Raw genomic sequence first — 22,260 nt, forward strand, 5'->3', positions numbered from 1 at the left:
TCAAGGAATAAAAATTACACACATGATTGGTAGATTATAGATATTAATGTCCTTGTCTCTCCAGCTAGGGTACGTACGATTAATAAATTAAGTTGCATGGCAGTGGGAGGTACTATCCTCTCGTCACTCAAATACTTATTTCCTGCATCGTATAGCTTACCATCGTAACTTACTCGTCCATTTTAAAGACTGGAATGCTACGATATCTATCGATTCAAGAACGTTAAACCGCACGGGGCTGTTTAAACAAAATCCTGCTACTTATTAAACAGAAATTTACTACTTTACTGCCAGAATGACGGACGAGAAAGGTCATATGCGTCTCACGTTGGAGTCTGTGCGCGAATTGATAACAAAAGACGAACCTGACGTGGAGATCACCAGCTTAGAAGAAGAACTAGGATCGGGACGAGGTGATAATTACACGTCTATGCTTTATCGTATCCGAGCAAAAGGTCGAAGACAAACGGAAAGCAGTGAATGGGTCAATTACGAGTGTGCTATTATTTATAAAGTATTGCCTCGATCGAGAGAACATCGGGAGGCGTTTAAAAGTGAACAACTATTTCGAAACGAGGTAGCATTCTATACGTATGTGTGGCCTGCTTTGAATAAGTTACAAGCGAATCATAAAAAAGTGTTCAGCGGGGTTGCTAAAATCTATGCGGCGCGGATTGATCTGATCGCTATGGAAGATTTAAGAGAAAGAGGCTTTAAAATGGCAGATAGAAGGAAAGGACTTCAACTGGATCATTTGAAACGAGCGTTGAAGGCCTTAGCCGGCTTCCATGCACTTAGTTTGACTCTTAAAGAAACTAGGCAAGTTGAATAACATTAATTTTCTTTCTATTTTTTTTTTTTTAAATTACTATTATTATTTTGTGTTTTCTTTATACACATATACATAACACGAATTTCGAAGGCCGGAGGAGTTTGCAAGATTGACAGACCCCGACGGAGGTCAAGGTATACAGGAGGCACTTTTTCGAACGGAAAATGAAGATTGGTATCGTCAGTATTATCAAGAAGCTGCTAAGAACGCCATTAAAATGGTATCCGAAAGCCTCCCCGCTCATATGGAATACAAAAGAACAGAGATCATGGAGAAACTGCAAGCATTTCTGAACGACGACGTATTTTTTCGCACTATGAGCGAACTGGCAGCTGCGCGAGGACCTCTTACCGTTTTTTGTCACGGCGACTGTTGGACCAATAATATTCTGTTCAAAGACGATGCTGAACCGAACGAAGAGGCAAGTACTACGCTTAATATTTACTAAATCAGATCATGCAATGATTGTTCTCTATACCAGGGACCATCAACATTTATAAATCTCAGCGTACAGCATTTCACGATTGCACTAGGAATCCAGAGAAAGTATTCAATTAAGAGATCAGTTGTTTCATTACAATTTTTATTATATAAATTTATAAGATTCTTATATTACGATTCACGTTTTTTTTTTCCTTTTTTTTTTATTTTATCACTAATTTCATCAGGAAAGTATTATTTCAATAGTAAAGCAAAAATTCTTGCACTCTGTATAGTCATTTCATAAAGAAAGAACGTTACATAAATTTAATCACATTGTAATTTCATCTGATTTTTAAAACATTCTCTTTATTACGTAACTAGATTATATCCTTTGTTATTGAAGTAGTCGAGAAGTTTGATAAATTTTGTTTAATACACGAATATTACTTTCTCGATACAGAGGAAAAAGGGACGAGTGTAATGCGAAAATATTTATTTTATTTGTTTCTTCAAGAATTTCAATTCTAATACCGTTCAAACATTTCGATCGAACATACCATAAACGATCCGTTTAACGTTACGTTTCAGAGCGTCTGTTTACTCGATTTTCAACTATCCCGTGTTGGTTCGCTTGCCCTTGACCTTGCAAATTTTTTGTACTGTTGCACGACCGGGGAGATCAGACGGGCTCACATGACGCAGCTTCTTCAGCATTATCATTTCCATCTGATGTCTTCGTTACACACACTTAATCCGGAACAACCGCCGAAAGATCCGTCTGTTATGTGGGAACTGTAAGTAACAGACTGCAATTCGTTCGTAAAGAGAAGTAGAACTGTATAGTACACCTAAAACAGTAATGTTTCAAAACATGGTTACCTCTGTTTCGCTTAATCGTGTTGTTAATGTACAGATTGAACGAGGAGATGCGACGTTGCGGACGATTCGGTGTAGGTATTGCACTGGACATCTTGCCGATTAGCACGTGCGAGATCGAGGAAGCGCCGGATATGTACGAAAGATCGGAAACGTGCAAAGAAAAGCAAAGTATGCGAGCACCACCGCGCGGAGGAGCGGAATGCGCGCGACTCATGACAGACTTAGTTTTGGAACTCGTGCACAATCATGCTTTATAATTCAAACGTTAAGGCGGCTTTACGGCTAATTGGAATGTACGTTTCTTATAATTCAACGAAATAAATCAGTGGCAACGTTGTATAATCTTATGCATACAAATATACACATAGAATCGTAGACTTCGTTAAAAAAAAAAAAGAAAAAAATGCGTGAATTCTTTTTTCCCCCAGAAGTATTTCCACGCGAATTTCGTAATTGATTATGTTTAGTAATGATGTCGTTAAATTTTCGAATTACATACGTCAAAGTAGATCGAAATAATGCATTAACGTTAAGAACATTGAACGTTACTCTGTATCGCAGAAATAATATATTCAGTATTACAAATTTAATTTATATTTTTTTTTTTCATTCTACGTTCGTGTCTTTCCTTGTCACAATAGCACATTGCACTATCATGATCGATAATTATAATTTAAAAGTAAGTCACAAAAGAGTTATGCCTGTTGCGGAGGCGTATGCGGCGGTGGTTGTTGGGCCTGTGCTTGCGGACTTGGTGGCTGCTGCTGTTGCTGCTGCTGTTGTGCGGTCGGTTGCCAAGGTGGATGCTGATTTTGTTGTTGTTGCTGTTGTTCTTGGGCTAGACGCTGATGTGCTTGTTGCCTCGCCCTAAATTCCGCGGCTTTCAATTGCTCCAAATGGAACTGTTGCCTCTCGGTGATCAACTGCTGTCTTTGGTACTCCAAACCTTCGCGTTCCCGTTCCATGGTAGTTTCTAATTCTTCGAAATGACGTAATTTAATTTCCAGTTTTTTCATTTGCGTTTCAACGAGCAGCGCCACCAAGGACTTAATTTTACGTTCTTCTACGGCTGCCAAGTGTTTTGCCTTAACGGCGGCCGCTGCTAATGCCGCAGCAGCTGCGGACTGTAGTTGAGCGTCGCGCACCACCTAACATAGTATAAAAACATTAAAATACGATAACGTTTGGAAAAAAGTGATATCGAAACAAGAATTCACCTTGTCCTTCTTTTCTTTCGCTTCTATAGCTTCAGCGTCCACAGCAGCTTTCGTATCCTCTTCTGTCTCTTTCATTTCATCTTCCTTCTTTGTAATATCTAACTGAGTTTGGTCAACTTCGGATTCTTTAGGTTTATTATCTTGCTCCTCTTTCTTCGTTTCCATGGGAGTCGACGTAGCCGAATGTGGAGACGTGGCCGCCGTTGTCGGAACACTTCCAGTCGTCGAAGGCGTTGCTGTGTCGTCTGGAGGTTCGGGTGGACCTGTGCCAGCTATACCAGATTGCGCTAATCCTGCGGCTGGATCAAACTTACCTGAACAAAACAAATATAATTGTAAGAGAAAATCATTCAAAGTGCATACCGTATGAATCGTAAGAGAACAGAAAGATCAATTACCATCCGAATTAGCGCTAGCTTGAACATTTCTCAAATGTTGATCTAGTAAAGTAGCCGGTACTTGGTCCTTGATGGCTGCGAATTCTTCCATAGCAGCTTTGGCGGCACTTGCTGCGACTCTGGGATCAACAACCGAGGCCAAAAATGCAACTGTACTCATGACTGGATTGCCTGCTTTCGAAAAGGGTACCGGTTGATAAGCCAATGGGCCCAAACCCTCTGGCCCTCCTTCTTCTAAATATGGGTCTTCTATTGGAAGCCGTAAAAAGTGCAAAATACATTCGTCTTGCGTTCTCGAGCCAACATGTTCGCAAACTTTATTCCAGTCATCTTTATGCAATTCTAATCCTTCCAACAGTAAAAGTGTCTCTTGTTCTGTCCAATCGCGAGTAGCGCCAGCAGCTTGTTTGTTCTTCAATACCGCCGGTTTTCTTGAATATTGATCGATTTTTAATCCAAAATTCGCCATCGCTCCCGCTGAAGCCTTTTCCTCCACCCCAATTCCACTCGTTATATTCGATTTTTTCTCTAAATCGAGCAAAGCTTTTGCAGCCGATGGCTGTGGCGTTTTCGGAGGATTTGGATTAACCGGAGCCAAACCAGACGGAGTATCTGACAATACATGAAAATGCGATGTTGGAGGAGGCCCCATAGGCGTAGGCCTCGATTCCGCATCTACCTGGTAGTTAATGAGTCCCCATTGTTCCAAAAATGCATGTACGCGCATGATCGCGCACACATCACCTGCCAAATTACGTCTGCAAGCCGTTGATGTAATATATTCCGTCGGATTTAATCTATAAGTATCGATCATAAAATTTCTGTACGCAAGATAAATCTCTGGCGTTTTGGATTTGTTTTTACCATTAAAAAACTCGGATAAAGCTCTCTTTTCAATAGTATGGATCGAATTATAATCGAACCAAGCGGAATAACTGGGGACAACGATGTGATGCGTTTGTTCTGTAACATTATCTTCCGGTTCGTCCCCTTTATTACCTTCTCCTCTTTCTTTACTAGCGTCGCGTTCCTCTCTATCTTGAGTGCCTTGGGAGCTACCTTTGTCACCTTCCATCGGTTCGTCCAAGTCTGCCATGTTACCAGATTTCAATGGCTGAAGTTCGTTATCCTGTTTTTTACTTCCCGTCGTTGTTAAAGTGGTACCACTCGTTGGCGTGGTACCTTGACCTGTAACCGGCGGATTTGTGGGAGTAGCGACTACTTCAACGATCCGAGGTTCCGCCGGAGGGTCTTCCATTCCTTGAGTAAGATCGTCTTCCTCTTCTCCACCGCCGCGTGATTTTTTTGGGGTCGTCAATGATGACGTGGACGAAGCACTTTGAACACCCGATGGCCCTCTTCCGCTTTTACGTTTTCCCTGTTTCGGAGGTGGGCTCGGTGATCGTTTTCGTTTTGGTTTCTTCGCGGAAGGTGGTGGATGAGACGGTTGAGCCATTAAATCTTCTACCGAAAGTCGAAACTTATGTATCTTCTTTTGACCATTTTCATCTATTTCATAGTCCTCCTCGTTCATCCACTCATTGTACTGATCTAAATCTAATGCCCATGTCGCAGATACTTTGTATATTGATTTCATGTTTGCGGTTGTAAGTGTTCCTTCTGGAAAATCCCAAGGAAGATCTAAAGTAGTCCAAGAATCATAGCTATCTGGAAAATAGTACCAATGGAGGAGAACGGATCTCTCGCGCCTCATACATGGGCGTGCATACTCTTCTTCCATAGGATCTGCCGGAGGGTAAATTATATGCGTAGCATCCGCTTCATTTTCGGCAATAGTGCCCTGATGTCTTCGTATTGCTTCTTTCACTTTGGCGGCTGTTGACTTGTCTACGTCGGCTCTTACGTATATACTCGGTATGGTCAGACACCTATTCTGCACTAAAGCACGCTCAGCTGCCATCAACATTTCCACAGTTCGATCCATACGGGATCCTGACTAAAAGAACAACGATTTGCATATCGTACCAAAATTGTTCTTATACTCTAACACGAGTTTCAATGCCTACCTTCCCGACTGGAAAATCAAACCTACGCCATCCTTGTTCTTGCTTAAAACGATATGCTGTAGCGAGAATATGACATAATCCACCTCCTGGTTTAAAATCCAAGAAACATTTTACCTAGAAATATCATAAATTATTTACTTTCTATTTCAAAATAACGCAACATTATTTAACATATTTAATAATATTGATCGATAAATACATACTGGAAGCCTTGTCATCGGTGGCTTTGAAACATTTTTTCCTAAATTATCTTCTTGAAATTGTAATAATTGTACTATCAAAGTAGCTAAACTTTTATTGGTGGGAGGATCCGTTTGTACATACTATAAAACAATGCAAATAAAATATTTATCAACAATCGCTGTAAAGTACTAAATAGTATATATATTTACTAACAACTGTATTGTATATATAACAATACATTAATTATAATACTACTATATTGTATTGATTGTCGAACACATTCACTTCTATTATAAATAATATACAAAATAAAAAGTTCAGATCTCATGTTAACAAATTATAATTATATTAATGTCCACATACACATCGAATATGTAAACAGAGCAGAGATAGATGCAAGTTATTCAATCTGTTGATACTGAAAATGGTTCTTGCTATTCGTATCAACTCGAAAGTAGAATTATCTTTGTGATACACAAATTGAATCTATATTGAAATCATTAAAGACACGATCGAAATGGTATTAAAAGGTTTCGATCGAGTACATAAATTATCGGTGAGTTATTCGCGAAGGTTTGGTGCCGGGTCTTTGGACCTACCTTCTTGCAGTTTTTCAATAGCCACTGTTTTACTCCATCGAGCTGTGTAAGAATTTCCTGGGACTCAAAAAATTTCGTATTGGGCCCGCCGTCCTTTTTAGGTCCTAACGCGAGCATCTTTTATGGAATCTGGACTTAAAAAATCGTCGAGTACGCTACAAGAAAGAACGCCGCGTTTATTGTAAACATGACACGCCTCTGAAGTTGGTCAGAGCTACATCACGTCTATGAAGGCATTTCTCGGCGCAAGTTTAGAAACTTTTCGTTAACGGGTCGACAAATTCTTCGCTACCTACGAGCAAATGTTACACGAATAAACAGACAAGAGAATCTTTTCTATTTCCGTAGCTACTTATAACCTTAATTGAAAACACTTATTCTAAGAGGAAATGACTCTGACGATTGGTAAACATGTTCTTGGACGATTTTCAACATGGCGGATCAATGTTTTCCAATATTCGGTGGCATTTAAGTTCTGAACTTTGATTATAACCTAATATAGACGAACTCGCATGTCAAGTTGAATTATTTGACTTTCGTTAAGTATGTATGTCTTGCTACTGAAATATAATGTAAAACATTGCGAACGAAAGCTCATTAAGTACAGTTAAGAGGCAATTTAATATTTTACCATGTTACAGGTAGTTCTTATGATGATAATACATAAAAAGATCGTTTCCCCTTTTATTCTAATTATATTTTATGTATTTTCAGGAACAAGTATGTCTGATAAGGATGATGTCGATATAAATAAAGAATTTGAAAATTTATTGTTCGCCGAAGAGAATGCTCACAACTTAGGTTACAAAGAAGGTTACGAAACTGGAAAGAAACAATTAATAAAGGGATTTCATCTTGGGTATCATAGAGCTAGTTTATTAGGCGCACAGTTAGGGTATTACAGTGGTGTCTTGGAACAATATTTGAGTACAAACAAGTCTAATTCAGAGAAAGCTGTAACTATTGCAAAAGAGCTTTTGCAAGATATTTATAATTTTCCTAGATGCAATAAAGATACTGTGGACATTTTAAAAAGCATGGATAATATCAAATTTAAATATGCCAAATTCTGTTCGTTAACAAAAATGTGTTCATTGTATCCAGAAATGGACAAACTAGATTTTTAATTAAACAGAAATACCATGGTAATATTATTTATTTTCGATAATTGCGTTAATTATAGCGATAACAGCTAATGTTCCTTGAAAACAATTTATCCTTAATAATATGGTATTACATTTAATACCATACAAATTATAGTTATGTATGTCAAACATTTTGACAATGTTTTAAGCTTCATAAATACCTATCACAAATTAATAAACTGTCATATAGTTGATTTTATCACTGAAAATTTATGGGAAACATGTTTACCGGACGCATTGAGATCCGAACTGGAGAAAGATAAAATAGATTGTATTTATTGGACAGAACATGAGAGCCACCCTGCTCTTAATAATTTCATGAGGTCGACAAAGTGTCTTTCTTTGCAATCGTGTTCCGTAGAAATAACTCCGAATGACCTAGCAGACATACTACCGAATATTAAGAATTTAAATAAATGTAAATGCAAAAGTACAAAAACAGAATTTATGAATGCTAAGAAGCTGCACGAAGTTGAGTCCCTTGGAAACGTTATTGGTACAGTAGCAACATCGACCGGTAGCCTCGTAATAGACGCCGGCGCCGGTAAAGCATACTTATCAACGTTTTTAGCCGAAAATCATAAAGTTCCTGTCCTCGCGATAGACTGTTCCCAATCGTGTTGGAAGGGAGCAATTTGTAGGCAAAAAAAATTGAAGAAGAAAATGAAATATTCTGAAAGTTTGGTACTAATGATACCTTGATATACATTAAATACATTTTTACATAACTATATTATATTTTGAATGTACGTAATATAGGTGATATGTACTTCGTTTTAGGTTCGATACGTAGTCGAAGAAATAAATGAAAAAACAGATTACGTAAGAATGGTAAAAGAAAATTTTTGTGATTGGAATTTAGATAGGAATCTCGTATTAACGGGCTTACATACTTGCGGTTCCCTTACTCATTCAATTATCGAAACATTCTTAACTACGGAAGATATTCATCTTTTGTGCATCGTGCCTTGTTGTTATCATTTAACGAACGAAACTTTCAACAAAAGAATAAATTTTTCCAAAAATGCTAGAATGTTAGCCCAGCAATCCATCGAGAGAAGCACAGAAAACAAATTCGTATCTTCCTCGCTATTCTACAGGGCAGTTTTACAAGTGATCCTTCACTCTATAGGTATAATCTTCTTTAAACTGATTTAATTTTTTGCATTTGTTACAGTACTTTTTGTTTTGTTCAATAGGTATTTACAATGCTAGAGTAGGTCGCAGGGGTCCTTCGCACGATTTTGTCAGTTACGCTCAATGGGCATTCTCAAGAATTGGCGTAGAATCTGGGAAGGTATAACAGTAATAATATTATTAGTATACATACTTATCTATCAAAACGATGTTATAGAAGGAACTGTTTACCTCTTTAGATACCATCTTTGGAGAAATTAGAGAATACATATCAATTCTACGTACATTTAACAAAACGATTTTGTACATTCCAAATGTTAAGGGTACATATGGGCCTTGTATTGGAAGCAGCCATCATGTTGGATAGAATAATATTTTTACAGAAGAGTAATCAATGTTCTAAAGTTGCTATTTTGCGTTTATTTGATCCTGTTTTATCGCCAAGACATTACGGTATCATCGCAATAAAATAATGTAAAAGTATTAAGGAAGGCAAAGATGAAAAAGATTCGTTTCATACATAGCACGATTACTTTAAACGGTATATTTGATAGTAAAAATAAATTCATTGATATTTAATCGTTACAATAGTTTATTTATTTTGAATGATTGGAATCACGTGTCATCGATTTCAGTGGACTTGAGATAGTCCATAACAGACGAATATCCTTCCTCTTGTGCCACAGGAGCTAAAATTCCTGTAGGACGTAAACCGCTCCTTGTTCTGCATATGCTGCAGTTACACAGACCGCGGCAAGGCGGACAAGCCCAATTCTGTAAATTTTTAATGGTAAGAGATAAAAAAGATGAAAACAAGTAAACAAAAATATAATAATAATGCAAGCAAAATACATACAGGGTCTTTTAATGCTTTAACAGCGCTCTCGCCGTATCTTCCTTTTAAACACGGTCCGCAAAATTGACCCCTAACGCCGATGCACTCTCCCGATCTGCACACTGTCTTTGTGTCTAAAGTTTTCTGTCTGCACTGATGACAGCTAGTTCCATTGACGCTACAATAATCTTTCGAAGAACTTTTCTCTGCTATATTACTTAGCATGTCTTCTGTAATTTCATCGACAGATGGAATACTGTTTGGATCATAAGGAGATTTGGTTACTTTGTAAACTCTTTTTCTTTTTTGGTAATCATAAAATTCATTATCATCGTCATCATCGTAATCTTCTTCTTCCTGGTCTACATCGCAGACTCCCATTTTCATCAGGTCGATTGAGCGTTGGAACGGTTTTGCCCAAGAGAATAAAACATGTAATTTACGTCTGTTACCTCTAGGTTCTTCTAAATCCTCCTCATTCTCCTCGTTTTCTTCTCCCTCGCTTTTCGATGTATTTGAAATATTTTTACCCAAACTTTTTGCTCGACTTCTAGTGTTGTATTTTTTACGAAATCCAAGTCGTACATTGATTTTAAAATTATCATCGTTAACAGTACTGGAAACAGTTTTACGTCTTTTCCGTGGTGGTTGATTTTCCAAATCATCCGTGTCTTTATATTCTCTTGTTAGCTGTTTTATTTCATTTTTCTGCTCCTTGAAATCTTTAAATATCTCGGCAAACTGGAGCGTTAAAGGTTAGTAAATTTAACGATACTATTATAGGTTAAAAATTTCAAAGGAATACTTACAATAGCATCCCTTTCGGCTATATTTCTTCTCCGAATGTCGTCGTAATTGTCTTCGCTCATATTAAATATTTCTCGTTGAATAAACTTTTTGGAGACAAGGTCGGAAGAAACACTACACGTGAATGACTGGAAACGTTTATTTGAATTCTACCACCGAGCAATGTGTGACATCATGGCGCATCGAACGGTAAATTTGGCGGGTAAAATGTGCACGTACAGCAATTTTATTGAAAAAGTTTTTAAATTAAATATACATTTTAATGATAAATTTTATGGATTTTTTAAAGTCGTTATGTTGTCTACGAATAATGGTATTTAAAAATTCTTTCCAGCTAGAACAGAACTTCCCAACTACTACTAATACGTGTACTTGCATTGCACACTCACGTACACCTGCGTGTTCGGAACCGGTATGTGAATAGTAGGTATGTGTCAGTAACGAATCTGAGTTTCGATTACAACACTGTGCCATTATAAGTCGTCTGTGCCGTCAACACAATTCTCTATTTTACGAGTCTTCTGTTATTTGATGACAAGCCATAAATTTTGCTTGTCGCAGTACAATATTTCGGAAAAGAAAACAGAGTCGATCGTCTTTATCACTCTAACGCCCTAAACGAACGAAATTCGCTTCGATCTAAATTCTATAAATATAACAATTACTTTATACCATTACGCAAATGTCGATACTTTACTATTTCCAATTATTCATAATTATTCATAAAACATGATTGATTAAGTACATTTATAAATGCATAATATAGCCATCCAAGTCCTGTGTTATTAAATTGGAAATGGGTAAATATGGCTCTTGAAATTTCGTTTGTCCAAGGGTTCGCGACTGTGAAGGGCTATAGATACATATAGCAAGGATATGACCTGTAATACGTGTACATATTAATAAATAATAAAAAGTAACAAATTATATTTTAAGAGGATACTTCGTCCCAGCGTTTTGTCAAATTTTCGCAACTTTCGACAACTTCTTATCTACGTTTCTGCATAGGGAAAATGTTCGTTATTCGTTTTTATTATTAACAAACAAGGATGTGACGTATTTCGTACTTTGAACCAGTAAAATGTGATTCTGCACTTACAGATAAGCTACCGCCAACGGTACCTTATCATTCTTGATTTTCTCGATAAGAGTGCCCACAGAGATTTCTGATAGGTATGCATCTTTATTTATTATTTAGTCCATAAAAGTTACCGTGTTCATTTCTAATACGAACGTTATGGAATAATTTATAATTGTTTTAAACGAGAATTTATACAATTAAAGAACGTAGTGATAATCCGCGAACGAAAATTCGGTTTATCGTGTTTACTTTCGAATAAATTTAGTCAAAGTTTTCGGGAGTCCAATAGTCGATCTCACACTGTCGATATCGTTCTGCTTATCTTCGATACGGAGAACGTATAATGTGGCTCTTAAGTGTCGACGAGGAATGAGGCGTGACAAGACTAAACGCGCGTAGAAACATTCAGTCTTCCGTATTCCTTCGAATTTATTTGACTCTGGCCGGTAATACGTACATTCGCGACGATACTCTCGAATAATACAATTCGATCGTAAAACACTAGGAAAAAGAGAACGATTTTTAAACAGTTAATACAATAAGTTCACTGGCTGACGATCTACGGAGGTAAAAACGTACAATATACATAAAATTCGAGCGAACCAGAGTCGTCGTCGATATATTGTTTTGCTGTAGTGATAACGATGCGTGTGCGATTATTTCTTTTTTCTCCCCTCCCCCCTCCCCGGTAAACATTAATACTCTCGCTGATAATGTTGTTTTTTTTTTCATCGATTTTTAACAAGAATCATGCACCTTTCGAGATGGAACTACACATATTGTTTAACGATCGTAGATAACAGAATTTTTACTTCGCGAAAATACGTTAAATTTTTATTTTATAGATAAACCGTGAAGAATTATTTTCGTCACCGATGGAACCTTTAATCCGTATCATGTTCCGTAAAACAGGAGGAATTTCTAAAGGGAAACTTTTGAATCTGTTCTATCAGGTAAGAAAGCTGCAGTGTCGGATTTGCATGGAACTAACAGAAATACCTTTCAACTCGTTGGAAATCTTTTCCAGTATGTTTATTGAATCGAAGTAAGACTCGGTAAAGAAAAGAACTTCGTTTAGATTCGATAACGTTTAAGATACGAAAATCGAAAGTCGCGTCAGGGTACCGGTGACTGTAGCTCCGACCCTGGCGGTGGACGTGAAAGTAGCTCGCAAGAAAGTAGTATAGTAACTTTACGAAAGTAACTTTACAGAACGAGAAGAATAACTGTCGTACGATCACGTCGCACGAAGTGTTCGAACGAGAATCGAAGTATGGCGCCCATAATTATCACCCCCTTCCCGTGGCGTTATGCAAAGCCGAGGGTGTATTTATGTGGGACGTCGAGGGAAAACGGTATTTCGATTTTCTGAGCGCTTATTCAGCCGTGAACCAAGGCCATTGCCACCCAAGGATCTACAAGGTCCTGGTCGACCAGGCGAAGGTTCTAACCTTAACCTCGAGAGCCTTTTATTCCGACGCGTTGGGCGAGTTCGAGGAATACGTTACGAAACTCTTCGGGTATGTAACTTGGTTTCTCGACTAAACAAAATTCTCCAAATATTACTTTTTACCTACTTGATACGGTTGCATCGTGATCGACAAAATTGTCCAGATACGAGAAATGGCTGCCGATGAACACGGGAGTGGAAGGTGGCGAAATCGCGTGCAAATTGGCGCGCAGATGGGGTTACACGTGCAAAGGTATACCGGACAATCAGGCGAAAATCATTTTCGCTGAAGGTAATTTTTGGGGGAGGACGATGAGCGCCGTGTCCTCGAGCACAGACCCGACCAGCTACAAAGGTTTTGGCCCGTTCATGCCCGGGTTCGAAGTAATCCCGTACGACGACCTAGAGGCGCTTCGACGAGCTCTGACCGACCCCAACGTCTGTGCTTTTATGGTGGAACCTATACAGGGCGAGGCTGGCGTTGTAGTACCAAAGGTATGGCAATGAAGATGTAATTTTTTTTCAGTCATCCGATCGCGAGAATCTTTAATATTCGAAATCGTTCAAGGATGGGTACTTGAAAGGAGTCAGGGAACTGTGCACGAAAAACAACGTTCTGTGGATAGCAGACGAAGTGCAAACTGGTTTGGCCAGGACGGGGAAACGGCTGGCCGTGGACCACGAGAACGTAAAGCCAGACATTTTGATTCTTGGCAAAGCTCTTTCCGGCGGCTTTTATCCGGTTTCCGGTATATTGGCCAACGATTCCATAATGTTGACCATCAAGCCTGGTGAACACGGTTCGACGTACGGCGGCAATCCGTTGGGATGCAAGGTCGCCATCGAGGCGCTTCGCGTGTTGGAGGAGGAAAGGCTGGCGGAGAACGCTGAGAAGCTCGGTCGGGTTCTCAGGGCCGAGCTTGGGAAGCTGCCGAAGGACATTGTCACTCTGATCAGAGGAAAGGGGCTTCTCAACGCTATCGTCATTAACGAGAAGATCGACGCTATGGACATTTGCTTGAAGATGAAGGACGCAGGCTTGCTCGCGAAGCCAACGCACGGACATATAATCCGACTGGCTCCGCCGTTGGTCATCAACGAATCGCAAATACGAGAATGCGTCGATATAATTTCGAAAACTATCACCCAATATGCTAACCTTTAAGGGAACTCGTCTTTAAGCTGACTCTTTCAGATTTGTAATTTACAAAAGATCTTGTAAATAAACTTTTATTTTCGATAAATAGGCGCTTTCTTGCGTTCCTTCGTTCTTGGAAATTATTGTATGTGTCGACAGAAGATCATTGCACGGTTTCGTTTGTACGAGATAACATTTACTCCCTTGTTGTTTATAAAGCAAGCAGATATCGTTGAAATTTTATTACAAGCTTTCTTATTTTGCAGCTGGATCGCTCGATCGATCAATTTAACCATATATTAACGGCAATTACTTCGCTTAATCAACTTGAACGCGTGTCGTAGATTAAAAAGGAATCTTATTTTCTCGAAACCGATCATGAAAATGTAACATTGTAAATATTTTTTACAATTTTATCGATCTCTTCGCCGGCTCTAAGCTAATCAATAATCTTGTTATTCCGCGATACTGTATATTATTCCTCGACGCTTGTTTTTCCATACATATTTTTACGATTACGTTAATCTCGTTTGTTCTTTTGTACAAAAGGGCGTCGGTTTCCGTAAATAAATAAATAAATAAATTGTAGTGCGGAGGCATCGTTCGGTTGCACTCGTCGAAGCCGTTATCTTCTTAACACCGCAGAGAGAGAAAAATTGACCAACCGGTTGAACGTCGGCTATTAATAGCTTAACGCGATACGGTCCTATCCTCTATTATTCGATCAGTGTTTGTTTCATCGTTTAACAGACATCAGGCAACGAGTCAAATACAATGTTATCGTGTTTGACAAGACGTACACTCGCGACTTCCAATCGCGAATCAATTTGTTCTGGGGCATGGTAATGTGCGCCTATCAAACAAGCGGCAAGAAATACAAATCGAACAATGGCGCGACGCCATAATCGATCCCATGTTATCGGATATTAACTGTAAGACAGCCGCAAGAACGGTCGATAAACGATAAGGAACGCAACCATATTTTTTATCGGATAATTTTTATCTTCGTCGTGATCTTCATAATACATTTCGGTCTTGTTATTAACAATGATATTATCGTGAATTTATTCCTTGTTCGCGACACACCTGTCCGTTCGACAATGAATATTTTTCCCGTTCCAGTTATCGCGTGTACGATTTAGCGCTAAAAATGTTACGGAAAAAGAAAGAAAACAAAAAAAATACCGAAAGAAAAACATGTTTCCGTCCGATCGTTGCATTCCTCCCCGGTATTAGTCTGTTGTTCGTTGTTTTTCTGTTTGCCTTAGCATGTTGGCGCCGCAATAAACGGCGTTTCTCAATAATTCATTATCAGATACGACTTGGCGGATTTCACCGCAGCATTTATTCTAAATCCTCTCGTCGTATCAATTGTATACAAAAATATTCCATGTAAATACGTAATACAACTCCCCTACTCTTTCACGCGTCGATATAAAGGAAAGATTGACTGCGAAATCGCGCACAGTTTGTTTTATCGCATCAGGAGTGCGACACTGCCCTTTTTGTCCCTTGTCAAAGGAACCGCGATCTTCGTCGTTCGTTCTCGCCACTGTTGGCCGTTTCAGGGACCGTAGCGATTACCGTAGACTGGTAATATGCAACCGACGTGGTCGAGAATCTTCGGCTCGACGAGGGAGCTGGGCTTGAAGAGATTTCTGAGCTCGCAGGAGCTGATGGCCCGCGACAAAAAGTACGGCAGCAAACATTTCGAGCCTCTTCCGGTGGTACTCGTGAAAGGCGAGGGTGTTTGTTTGTGGGACGTTGACGGGAAACGTTATCTTGACTTTCTGGCAGGTTTCTCAACCGTTAATCAGGGTCACTGTCACCCACGTTTGGTAAAAGTAATGAGAGACCAAGCGGGGATGCTCACTCACATCTCCAGAGCATTTTACTCGGAACCGCACGGCGAGTTGGGAGAGTATCTGACCAACCTATTGGGATGGGAGAAATTCCTACCGATGAACACCGGTACGTAAAGGGAAGAAATGTATTGGACCCGGGGCTCGCTAAGGAAGAGAGGAGCAAACGTTTACGATCGAGTCTCCTATACGTTGTTGCAGGCGTAGAGGCGTGCGACACCGCCGTCAAAGTAGCAAGACGTTGGGGATACAAAGTCAAGAAGCTGCCCAACGAGCAAGCGACCGTCGTTTTCGCGAAAGGCAACTTTTGGGGACGTTCTATCGCGGCGCTGTCGGCCTCGACGGACCCGAAATGCTTCACCGATTTCGGGCCATACGTGCCCCGTTTCGACAGGGTGCCGTACAACGACCTCAAAGCCCTGGAGCAAAAGTTTAAGGAGGACCCGACCGTTTGCGCGTTCATGGTAGAACCGATTCAAGGGGAAGCCGGAGTCGTGGTGCCCAGCGTAAGTTAAACTGCGAGAGCCTTGCAAGACAGGTCAGAGTTACTTATTTTTCACCCTTTTCTCGCGTACAATGTGCAATATTATTACGTTTCATCATAGGTCTAGCTAGTTCAACAGATAAACTTAATCATCAAGGCTTATCTGTTAAATTATTCTTTAAACGTGACGTTGCTCGTTGCTTTAACAGTTTTTCCTTACTCGGTACTTTATTAACGTATAATTAGTTTGAACTTGAACCGCTTAAACGATTAATAACGTCATGTCTAGGGCCAAGAGGCGTCAGATAAGCCTTATCGACGTGTTCAGCTAACAGACTGGAATCAAAGTGCAACCATATATTGTCCTCTGTACTTATCAACCCACCGTGAAAGTCTACGAATTTCTTAGCCATCTCAGATGGACCCTCTTTGTGGACAATTTGTTTGCGAGTGCAAAACTTTTTGCAGGACGGTTACCTGAAGGGCGTACGAGATCTGTGCACCAAGTACAATGTTTTATGGATCGCCGACGAGGTGCAAACTGGTCTGTGCAGAACGGGGAAACGATTGGCAGTCGATTACGAGAATCAAAGGCCGGACATTCTCATTCTAGGGAAGGCGTTGTCCGGAGGACTTTATCCCGTATCCGGAATTTTAACGGACGAGAAGGTGACTCGCCTCGTGCTAACTATTTCCCTCTTCGTTTGCCTTTCGATCGTTTATTCGCGGTACCTGAAAAAGAATCGTGTTAAAAGATATCGTGTCTCTTTCGACTAAAGGAAACTAACGTTCTCGTCAGATAATATCCTGCTTGGAAGCTGGCACGCATGGCAGCACTTTCGGTGGAAATCCGCTTGGGAACAGAATCGCCTTAGAGGCGGTGAAAGTTCTAGAAGAAGAGAATCTCGCAGAAAATGCAAGAAAGCTCGGTGAGATTTTGCGACAGGAATTACAAAAATTGCCAAAGGACATAGCGACGGAATTCCGTGGTCGCGGTTTGTTGTGCGGTTTAGTGATCAACAAAGGTATCTATAGAAACTCGTTCGAAGATACGAGACACGGTGTATAAATGTCCTACTTCGTATTCTAAGCTGCCATTTTTCTTTCAGATTTTGCCGAAGGCTGGGACATCTGTTTGAAGTTGAAGGAAGCAGGTTTGTTGACCAGACCAGCTCACGGGCAAATATTAAGGTTATCCCCACCACTCACTATTACGGAAGAGCAACTTAGAGAAGGGCTGAACATGATAACCACCGTCCTCATGAGTTATAAATGATGTATCGACTGTCTCTCGTTGTACGAAGCACTCGCTTGTATCGTGGCTGTGTTAAGTACGAATAACGATGTAAGAACAGGAACAGTATAGAAAGCCATGTTTGTAAAATCCGTTTTTAATGACAAATATAAAACTCACGCGAACTACATATGCGACTCGTGCCTCTTCAAATGCCTCGTTAAACTAAACGCTTGCGAGAACAGCTGATCGCACTGGTGGCACTTGTACGCCTTGGCGCCGGTATGCAAAGTCAAGTGTCTCTTCAAATGGTTCGCCAATTTGAATCGCTTCCCGCACAATCGGCACTGATGCTGCCTGAGAGACGCGTGCGATGCTTCGTGATTCTTTAAATGACTAGACTGCGAGAAACGCTTCCCACACGTTTTACATTCGAAGGGTTTCACCTTGGTGTGGGTCCTCAAATGTTCCACGAGGTTGCCTTTCTGTACGAAACATTTGTTGCAATATTCGCACTTGTGCAACCTGGTGCCCTTGTGCGTTCGCAAATGAATTTTTAGGTTATACGTTTGGCTGAATCTTTTATCGCATATCTCGCACTGCACCAACCCTTTACCGGTATGAAGCCTTTCGTGAGCTTTCAGGTTCTTCAGTAAACGAAATCTTTTTTTACAGCTGACGCATTCGAAACTTTTGTTCTCCTCGTTTCTCGCGTCGCTGGGATCCCGTTTGTGGGTTTTCACGTGCTCCCGCAGGTACGACGGGTACGCGAATATTTTATCGCAGACTTTGCATCGATGCACGTTGGTTTTCGTGTGCAGTCGCATGTGAGCGTTCAGCTTGCTCTTAGACGAGTACGCTTTCTCGCAATTCTGGCACTTGAATGGTTGCTGGCCAGAATGCGACAATTGGTGCGTTAATAATTTCGATCTTTGTGAGAACAGTTTAGAGCATATTTCGCACTTGTACTTTTTCGATTGCACGCTTCCCGGATTTTCTTCGATTTGTTCCTTGTAATCGAGATTCGGGGGGCACAACTGATATCTGTCGATTTCTTCTCTGCTATCCGTACGCTCGAGATCTTTCGTAAACCTTAAACCGCGAGCATCGAGTATGTCGCTTTCAGGATGCATCGTCGTATTTTGCATGCGTTGAGGACTGTCGCTCTGCACTTCCTCCAGATCTATATTTACGGAGAAACTCAAATTCTGTATTTCATTGTTGTCGTTTGTCGTGGATCTCTGATACGATAAATTTTGAATAGAATTATCGACAGAGTTAATAGATCTTTCGTAGCTTAAATTCTGAGGGATCTGATTAGAATTCTCGCAGATATCTATATTTTCATTGTCGCAAGACATATCTATGTTCTCCGTACTATGGGCGATATTGTGACTCATCAATTGAGTCCTATTGGTAAATGTGTGATTGCACAAAGAACAGTGCAAAGCACAAGCTGCTCGGCTGGGATTTTCCCCATTTATAGGTATCATTTGCATCACGTTTGGTCTAATTAAAGGAGACAATTGCGTATTTTGAACACCTTCTGTGGTCAAATTAGAGCTCAAGTGACTAAAATTGAAGTTAAGATATGGATTCTGAGATTCGACTATGTGCATGTGTTGCACAGGTATATTGTCTTGAATATATGGTAAATGTAATCGGCTGTGAGCACAAAGTTCCTGATAGCTCATAAATACAGCACCGCATTCTATACACTTCAATGTTTTATGCGAGTTCTGAAGTGGAACGAATCCTTGGTTCTGTTGATACAATTTACATCCGGATACTGTGGCGTACGAAGTTAGACCAGAGACCTACAAAAGTAACGCATATTGTAACACCTAATATTCTCAAAATTGTACTTTAAAGGTTTGTATTATAAAAATTGAAAGGGATTACCTTTAAAGCAGCTTGCCTCAATGCTCTATCCGCTGCACGACATTGCTCCCTGTACAGAAGAGCAGATTCTGCTCTGGTTACACAGCGGTCACACATTTTCTCTGGTAGACCGTCGCCTTGCCAAACCTAATGAAATACGCATTTTACGCGTATAAAATCAGTTTTGTAATCGTGTTAACTATATAACTGTGAGCTCGATGAAAGTATTTATTACTTCTAGACACGACAGAGACCGCAACTTGGCAGCAAGAGAGGAACCAGCTGGTCCCACGAATAAGCAAACCATTTTATCGCCATCTTCTCTTAAACACGTACGGCATAATTTACTGATATTCTCACTGTCGATTTCTTTCGTGACGATAAACATCGTAGCTTGTCGTTAAGCAACTGAATACCTTCGTGATTTCTAGGTTATACTATTGTTTTGACATTTAAAGATTCTATAGGAATAATATGAATATTTCATCACTAGATGACGAAACGAACAATCATTTTCTAGTGAATTTAATTATCAAGTTGTATACAGGCAGTTTTTTGCAAACCACTGTAAAATTTGGAATGAAAATGTCTAAGCTTACGAGTGGATATTTTATATTATAGAAAGTTTTCTTCAACCACGCATTTTAATATGTATCGAGACCTATGTTGAATTGAAAAATAAGAAACCGAATCAATGGATATTTGAAAAACATGTACATATTTTTGTATTAGTTTACGGAAATATTACGGGCTTAGTAAACAATATAAATTTAATTTAAGTAGTACGACGACAGTACAGAATATTGGAAAGACAAGAGTTACCAATGTTACATCACCTATGCTACTGCCATTTTATATCTCGTTTGTAATTCTATGTTGTCTGTAGTTTATGTCCCACGAACTGAAGTACCGACTACGTTAAGAATTATGGTTTTTGCTTTTTAAAAACAATATACATAATATCATTTTCATGTAAATTATTTAATGTTCACTAGTTTTATAAAGAAATTTAATTGTTTAGAAATACACGAATGTCTTTGTGATGTAATTTTACATAATGTACATTTTTTATAAATGCAAAACTATTACTGATTTAAAGATGTAATCGCAATTTAAAATACACACGTAGATCCCGATTGTAATAATGTTTAAAATAATTGATAATAGTTTTTGATTGTAATTCCTCCGTTCCATTTGCGCTGTGTTCTTATTCTTTTCTGGATTGGTAACGTCGCATATGACTGGGAAATGGTAATAAGGTTGTATAAGATATTTTATCACAGACGAGGTATACGATAAATGAATTTCAATCCCTGTATAGTCAAACTCACATGTATTTACGCACACGTTACAACTGTCAATACTAATTCAGTGAATAGTTTCTCAACTGATGAGGTATTAATAAAAATTAACGAATAGAAAATGAGTAATACTACAGATACGGAAAAAGATCATGCATCAAATTGTAAGGGGATCCTCGTAAGAAGGCTTTAATCTTCGTAATGGTTTTAATGGATCGCTAACTTATGGTCACTGGTGGTCAACAGTGAGGTTGACATCAAGGTCAGTGGTCCAGTGAAGATCCAGAAATGGTCAAGAGGTGGGACCAATCGAAATAATGTTGTTCTCTAGACCAAGCGGTTCTTAACTCTTCACGTTGACACTGCCTCCCCACTCTTCGACTTCCCCACTCGAAGACTACCGCTGGACAAATTCTTCAGTACCCCTGGAGCATCCAGGGGAATCGGGTCTCGCGGGCCAAAGTCAGGCCATTCGTGCACCGCTGACCACTGGGGGGACCAGGAGTGACCAGGACTGACCAGGACTGACCAGGACTGACCAGAACTGACCACTACTGACCAGTGCTGACCAGTCCAGATCCGACTACTGACCACTACTGACCACTACTGACCAGTGCCGGACCGTGATGACCACTGGTAAGAACTATTTAAAATTGCTCTCCCCACTTCTATTTTGTCGCTTGACACCAATTCAACGTTATGGAACTGTCTAACGTTTTTGCTAAATTACGAAACGTTTCTTATGTTACAGCTGGACCTCTGGTGCTGCTTCCTTGGTAATGGTAACTAATGCTCAACAAGTAGTAAGCCCACTTTACTTATTTATATTATTATCACAGAATTGACCAGTTTATTTTATTTGTTTGGTCATAATTCAATGTTCTTTGACTGTCCGGTTTTATCTGATTATTACGTTGTCCTCCTTTATTTCTACTACTGCCTTATTTTTTGAATTGGCATGATTGTGTTGGATCATGTACCATTTTTGTTTCCATATTATTTTATGTATTTTATTTGTATATTATTTCATGAATTTCGATGTCACTAATTAGAATAAGATTTTTATTCTTATTCTATTTCGCTAAGATATTTTGTTTGATTCTTGGGTATTTTCATTCTTTGATTTCATCGTTGGATTTTCAATTCTGCGTTGGATTTTCAATCTTTGTTTCTGTTCGTCTTTGAAGTTTGTATGGTTCTTCGGACAATTTTTGTAATCATTCGCTATTTTACTTCGACTTTATACTCTCGTTACGCAAGTATAGGTAGAATACTTTGTTCCTAACACGTGTAAATTTTGTACATTTCCTTAGGTAGGTCTAGCATCGAGAATCTTATAGATTCTCA

At 39.4% G+C, this 22,260-nt stretch overlaps 7 protein-coding genes across 9 annotated transcripts; 4 read left to right on the top strand and 3 right to left on the bottom strand.

Annotated features, from left to right (window-relative positions):
- The first annotated feature begins 140 nt into the window (after window positions 1-140).
- Window positions 141-2,658, top strand: LOC143346923 (uncharacterized). Its single transcript, XM_076775618.1, has 4 exons — window positions 141-819; window positions 923-1,253; window positions 1,844-2,049; window positions 2,169-2,658. Exons 1-4 carry the CDS (start codon window positions 296-298, stop codon window positions 2,389-2,391), a joined length of 1,284 nt encoding a protein of 427 aa, XP_076631733.1. The 5' UTR covers window positions 141-295; the 3' UTR covers window positions 2,392-2,658.
- Window positions 2,659-2,685: 27 nt separating this feature from the next.
- Mor (SWI/SNF- related protein mor) lies at window positions 2,686-7,251 on the bottom strand. Its single transcript, XM_076775613.1, has 7 exons — window positions 7,190-7,251; window positions 6,559-6,850; window positions 5,980-6,099; window positions 5,777-5,890; window positions 3,750-5,706; window positions 3,352-3,665; window positions 2,686-3,282 (listed from the first exon to the last, which is right to left on the bottom strand). Exons 2-7 carry the CDS (start codon window positions 6,673-6,675, stop codon window positions 2,830-2,832), a joined length of 3,075 nt encoding a protein of 1,024 aa, XP_076631728.1. The 5' UTR covers window positions 6,676-6,850; window positions 7,190-7,251; the 3' UTR covers window positions 2,686-2,829.
- On the top strand, window positions 6,994-7,710 carry LOC143346926 (uncharacterized). Of its 3 annotated transcripts, none has more exons than XM_076775623.1 (2): window positions 6,994-7,101; window positions 7,273-7,710. In XM_076775623.1, the coding sequence occupies exon 2, from the start codon at window positions 7,281-7,283 to the stop codon at window positions 7,683-7,685; it is 405 nt and encodes a 134-aa protein (XP_076631738.1). In that variant the 5' UTR covers window positions 6,994-7,101; window positions 7,273-7,280; the 3' UTR covers window positions 7,686-7,710. The 3 variants fall into 3 exon arrangements, with proteins under 3 accessions (XP_076631738.1, XP_076631736.1, XP_076631737.1); XM_076775621.1 differs by having other exon boundaries at window positions 7,061-7,202; XM_076775622.1 differs by having other exon boundaries at window positions 7,061-7,199.
- LOC143346924 (putative methyltransferase-like protein 25) lies at window positions 7,684-9,482 on the top strand. The gene is made up of 4 exons (XM_076775619.1): window positions 7,684-8,387; window positions 8,484-8,835; window positions 8,903-9,000; window positions 9,080-9,482. Exons 1-4 carry the CDS (start codon window positions 7,821-7,823, stop codon window positions 9,311-9,313), a joined length of 1,251 nt encoding a protein of 416 aa, XP_076631734.1. The 5' UTR covers window positions 7,684-7,820; the 3' UTR covers window positions 9,314-9,482.
- Window positions 9,368-12,219, bottom strand: LOC143346925 (uncharacterized). Its single transcript, XM_076775620.1, has 3 exons — window positions 10,485-12,219; window positions 9,697-10,416; window positions 9,368-9,614 (listed from the first exon to the last, which is right to left on the bottom strand). The coding sequence occupies exons 1-3, from the start codon at window positions 10,542-10,544 to the stop codon at window positions 9,456-9,458; spliced, it is 939 nt and encodes a 312-aa protein (XP_076631735.1). The 5' UTR covers window positions 10,545-12,219; the 3' UTR covers window positions 9,368-9,455.
- A 225-nt stretch (window positions 12,220-12,444) lies between these two features.
- LOC143346107 (uncharacterized) lies at window positions 12,445-17,921 on the top strand. Its single transcript, XM_076773868.1, has 9 exons — window positions 12,445-12,516; window positions 12,776-13,083; window positions 13,178-13,508; window positions 13,582-14,172; window positions 15,741-16,122; window positions 16,215-16,519; window positions 16,966-17,166; window positions 17,297-17,522; window positions 17,607-17,921. Exons 1-9 carry the CDS (start codon window positions 12,460-12,462, stop codon window positions 17,771-17,773), a joined length of 2,568 nt encoding a protein of 855 aa, XP_076629983.1. The 5' UTR covers window positions 12,445-12,459; the 3' UTR covers window positions 17,774-17,921.
- Window positions 17,917-20,243, bottom strand: LOC143346922 (uncharacterized). Its single transcript, XM_076775617.1, has 3 exons — window positions 19,848-20,243; window positions 19,634-19,759; window positions 17,917-19,548 (listed from the first exon to the last, which is right to left on the bottom strand). The coding sequence occupies exons 1-3, from the start codon at window positions 19,998-20,000 to the stop codon at window positions 17,917-17,919; spliced, it is 1,911 nt and encodes a 636-aa protein (XP_076631732.1). The 5' UTR covers window positions 20,001-20,243.
- Between the last annotated feature and the right edge of the window lie 2,017 nt (window positions 20,244-22,260).

The sequence above is a fragment of the Colletes latitarsis genome, chromosome 10, assembly GCF_051014445.1.
Source record: "Colletes latitarsis isolate SP2378_abdomen chromosome 10, iyColLati1, whole genome shotgun sequence".
NCBI classification, from domain to species: domain Eukaryota; kingdom Metazoa; phylum Arthropoda; class Insecta; order Hymenoptera; family Colletidae; genus Colletes; species Colletes latitarsis.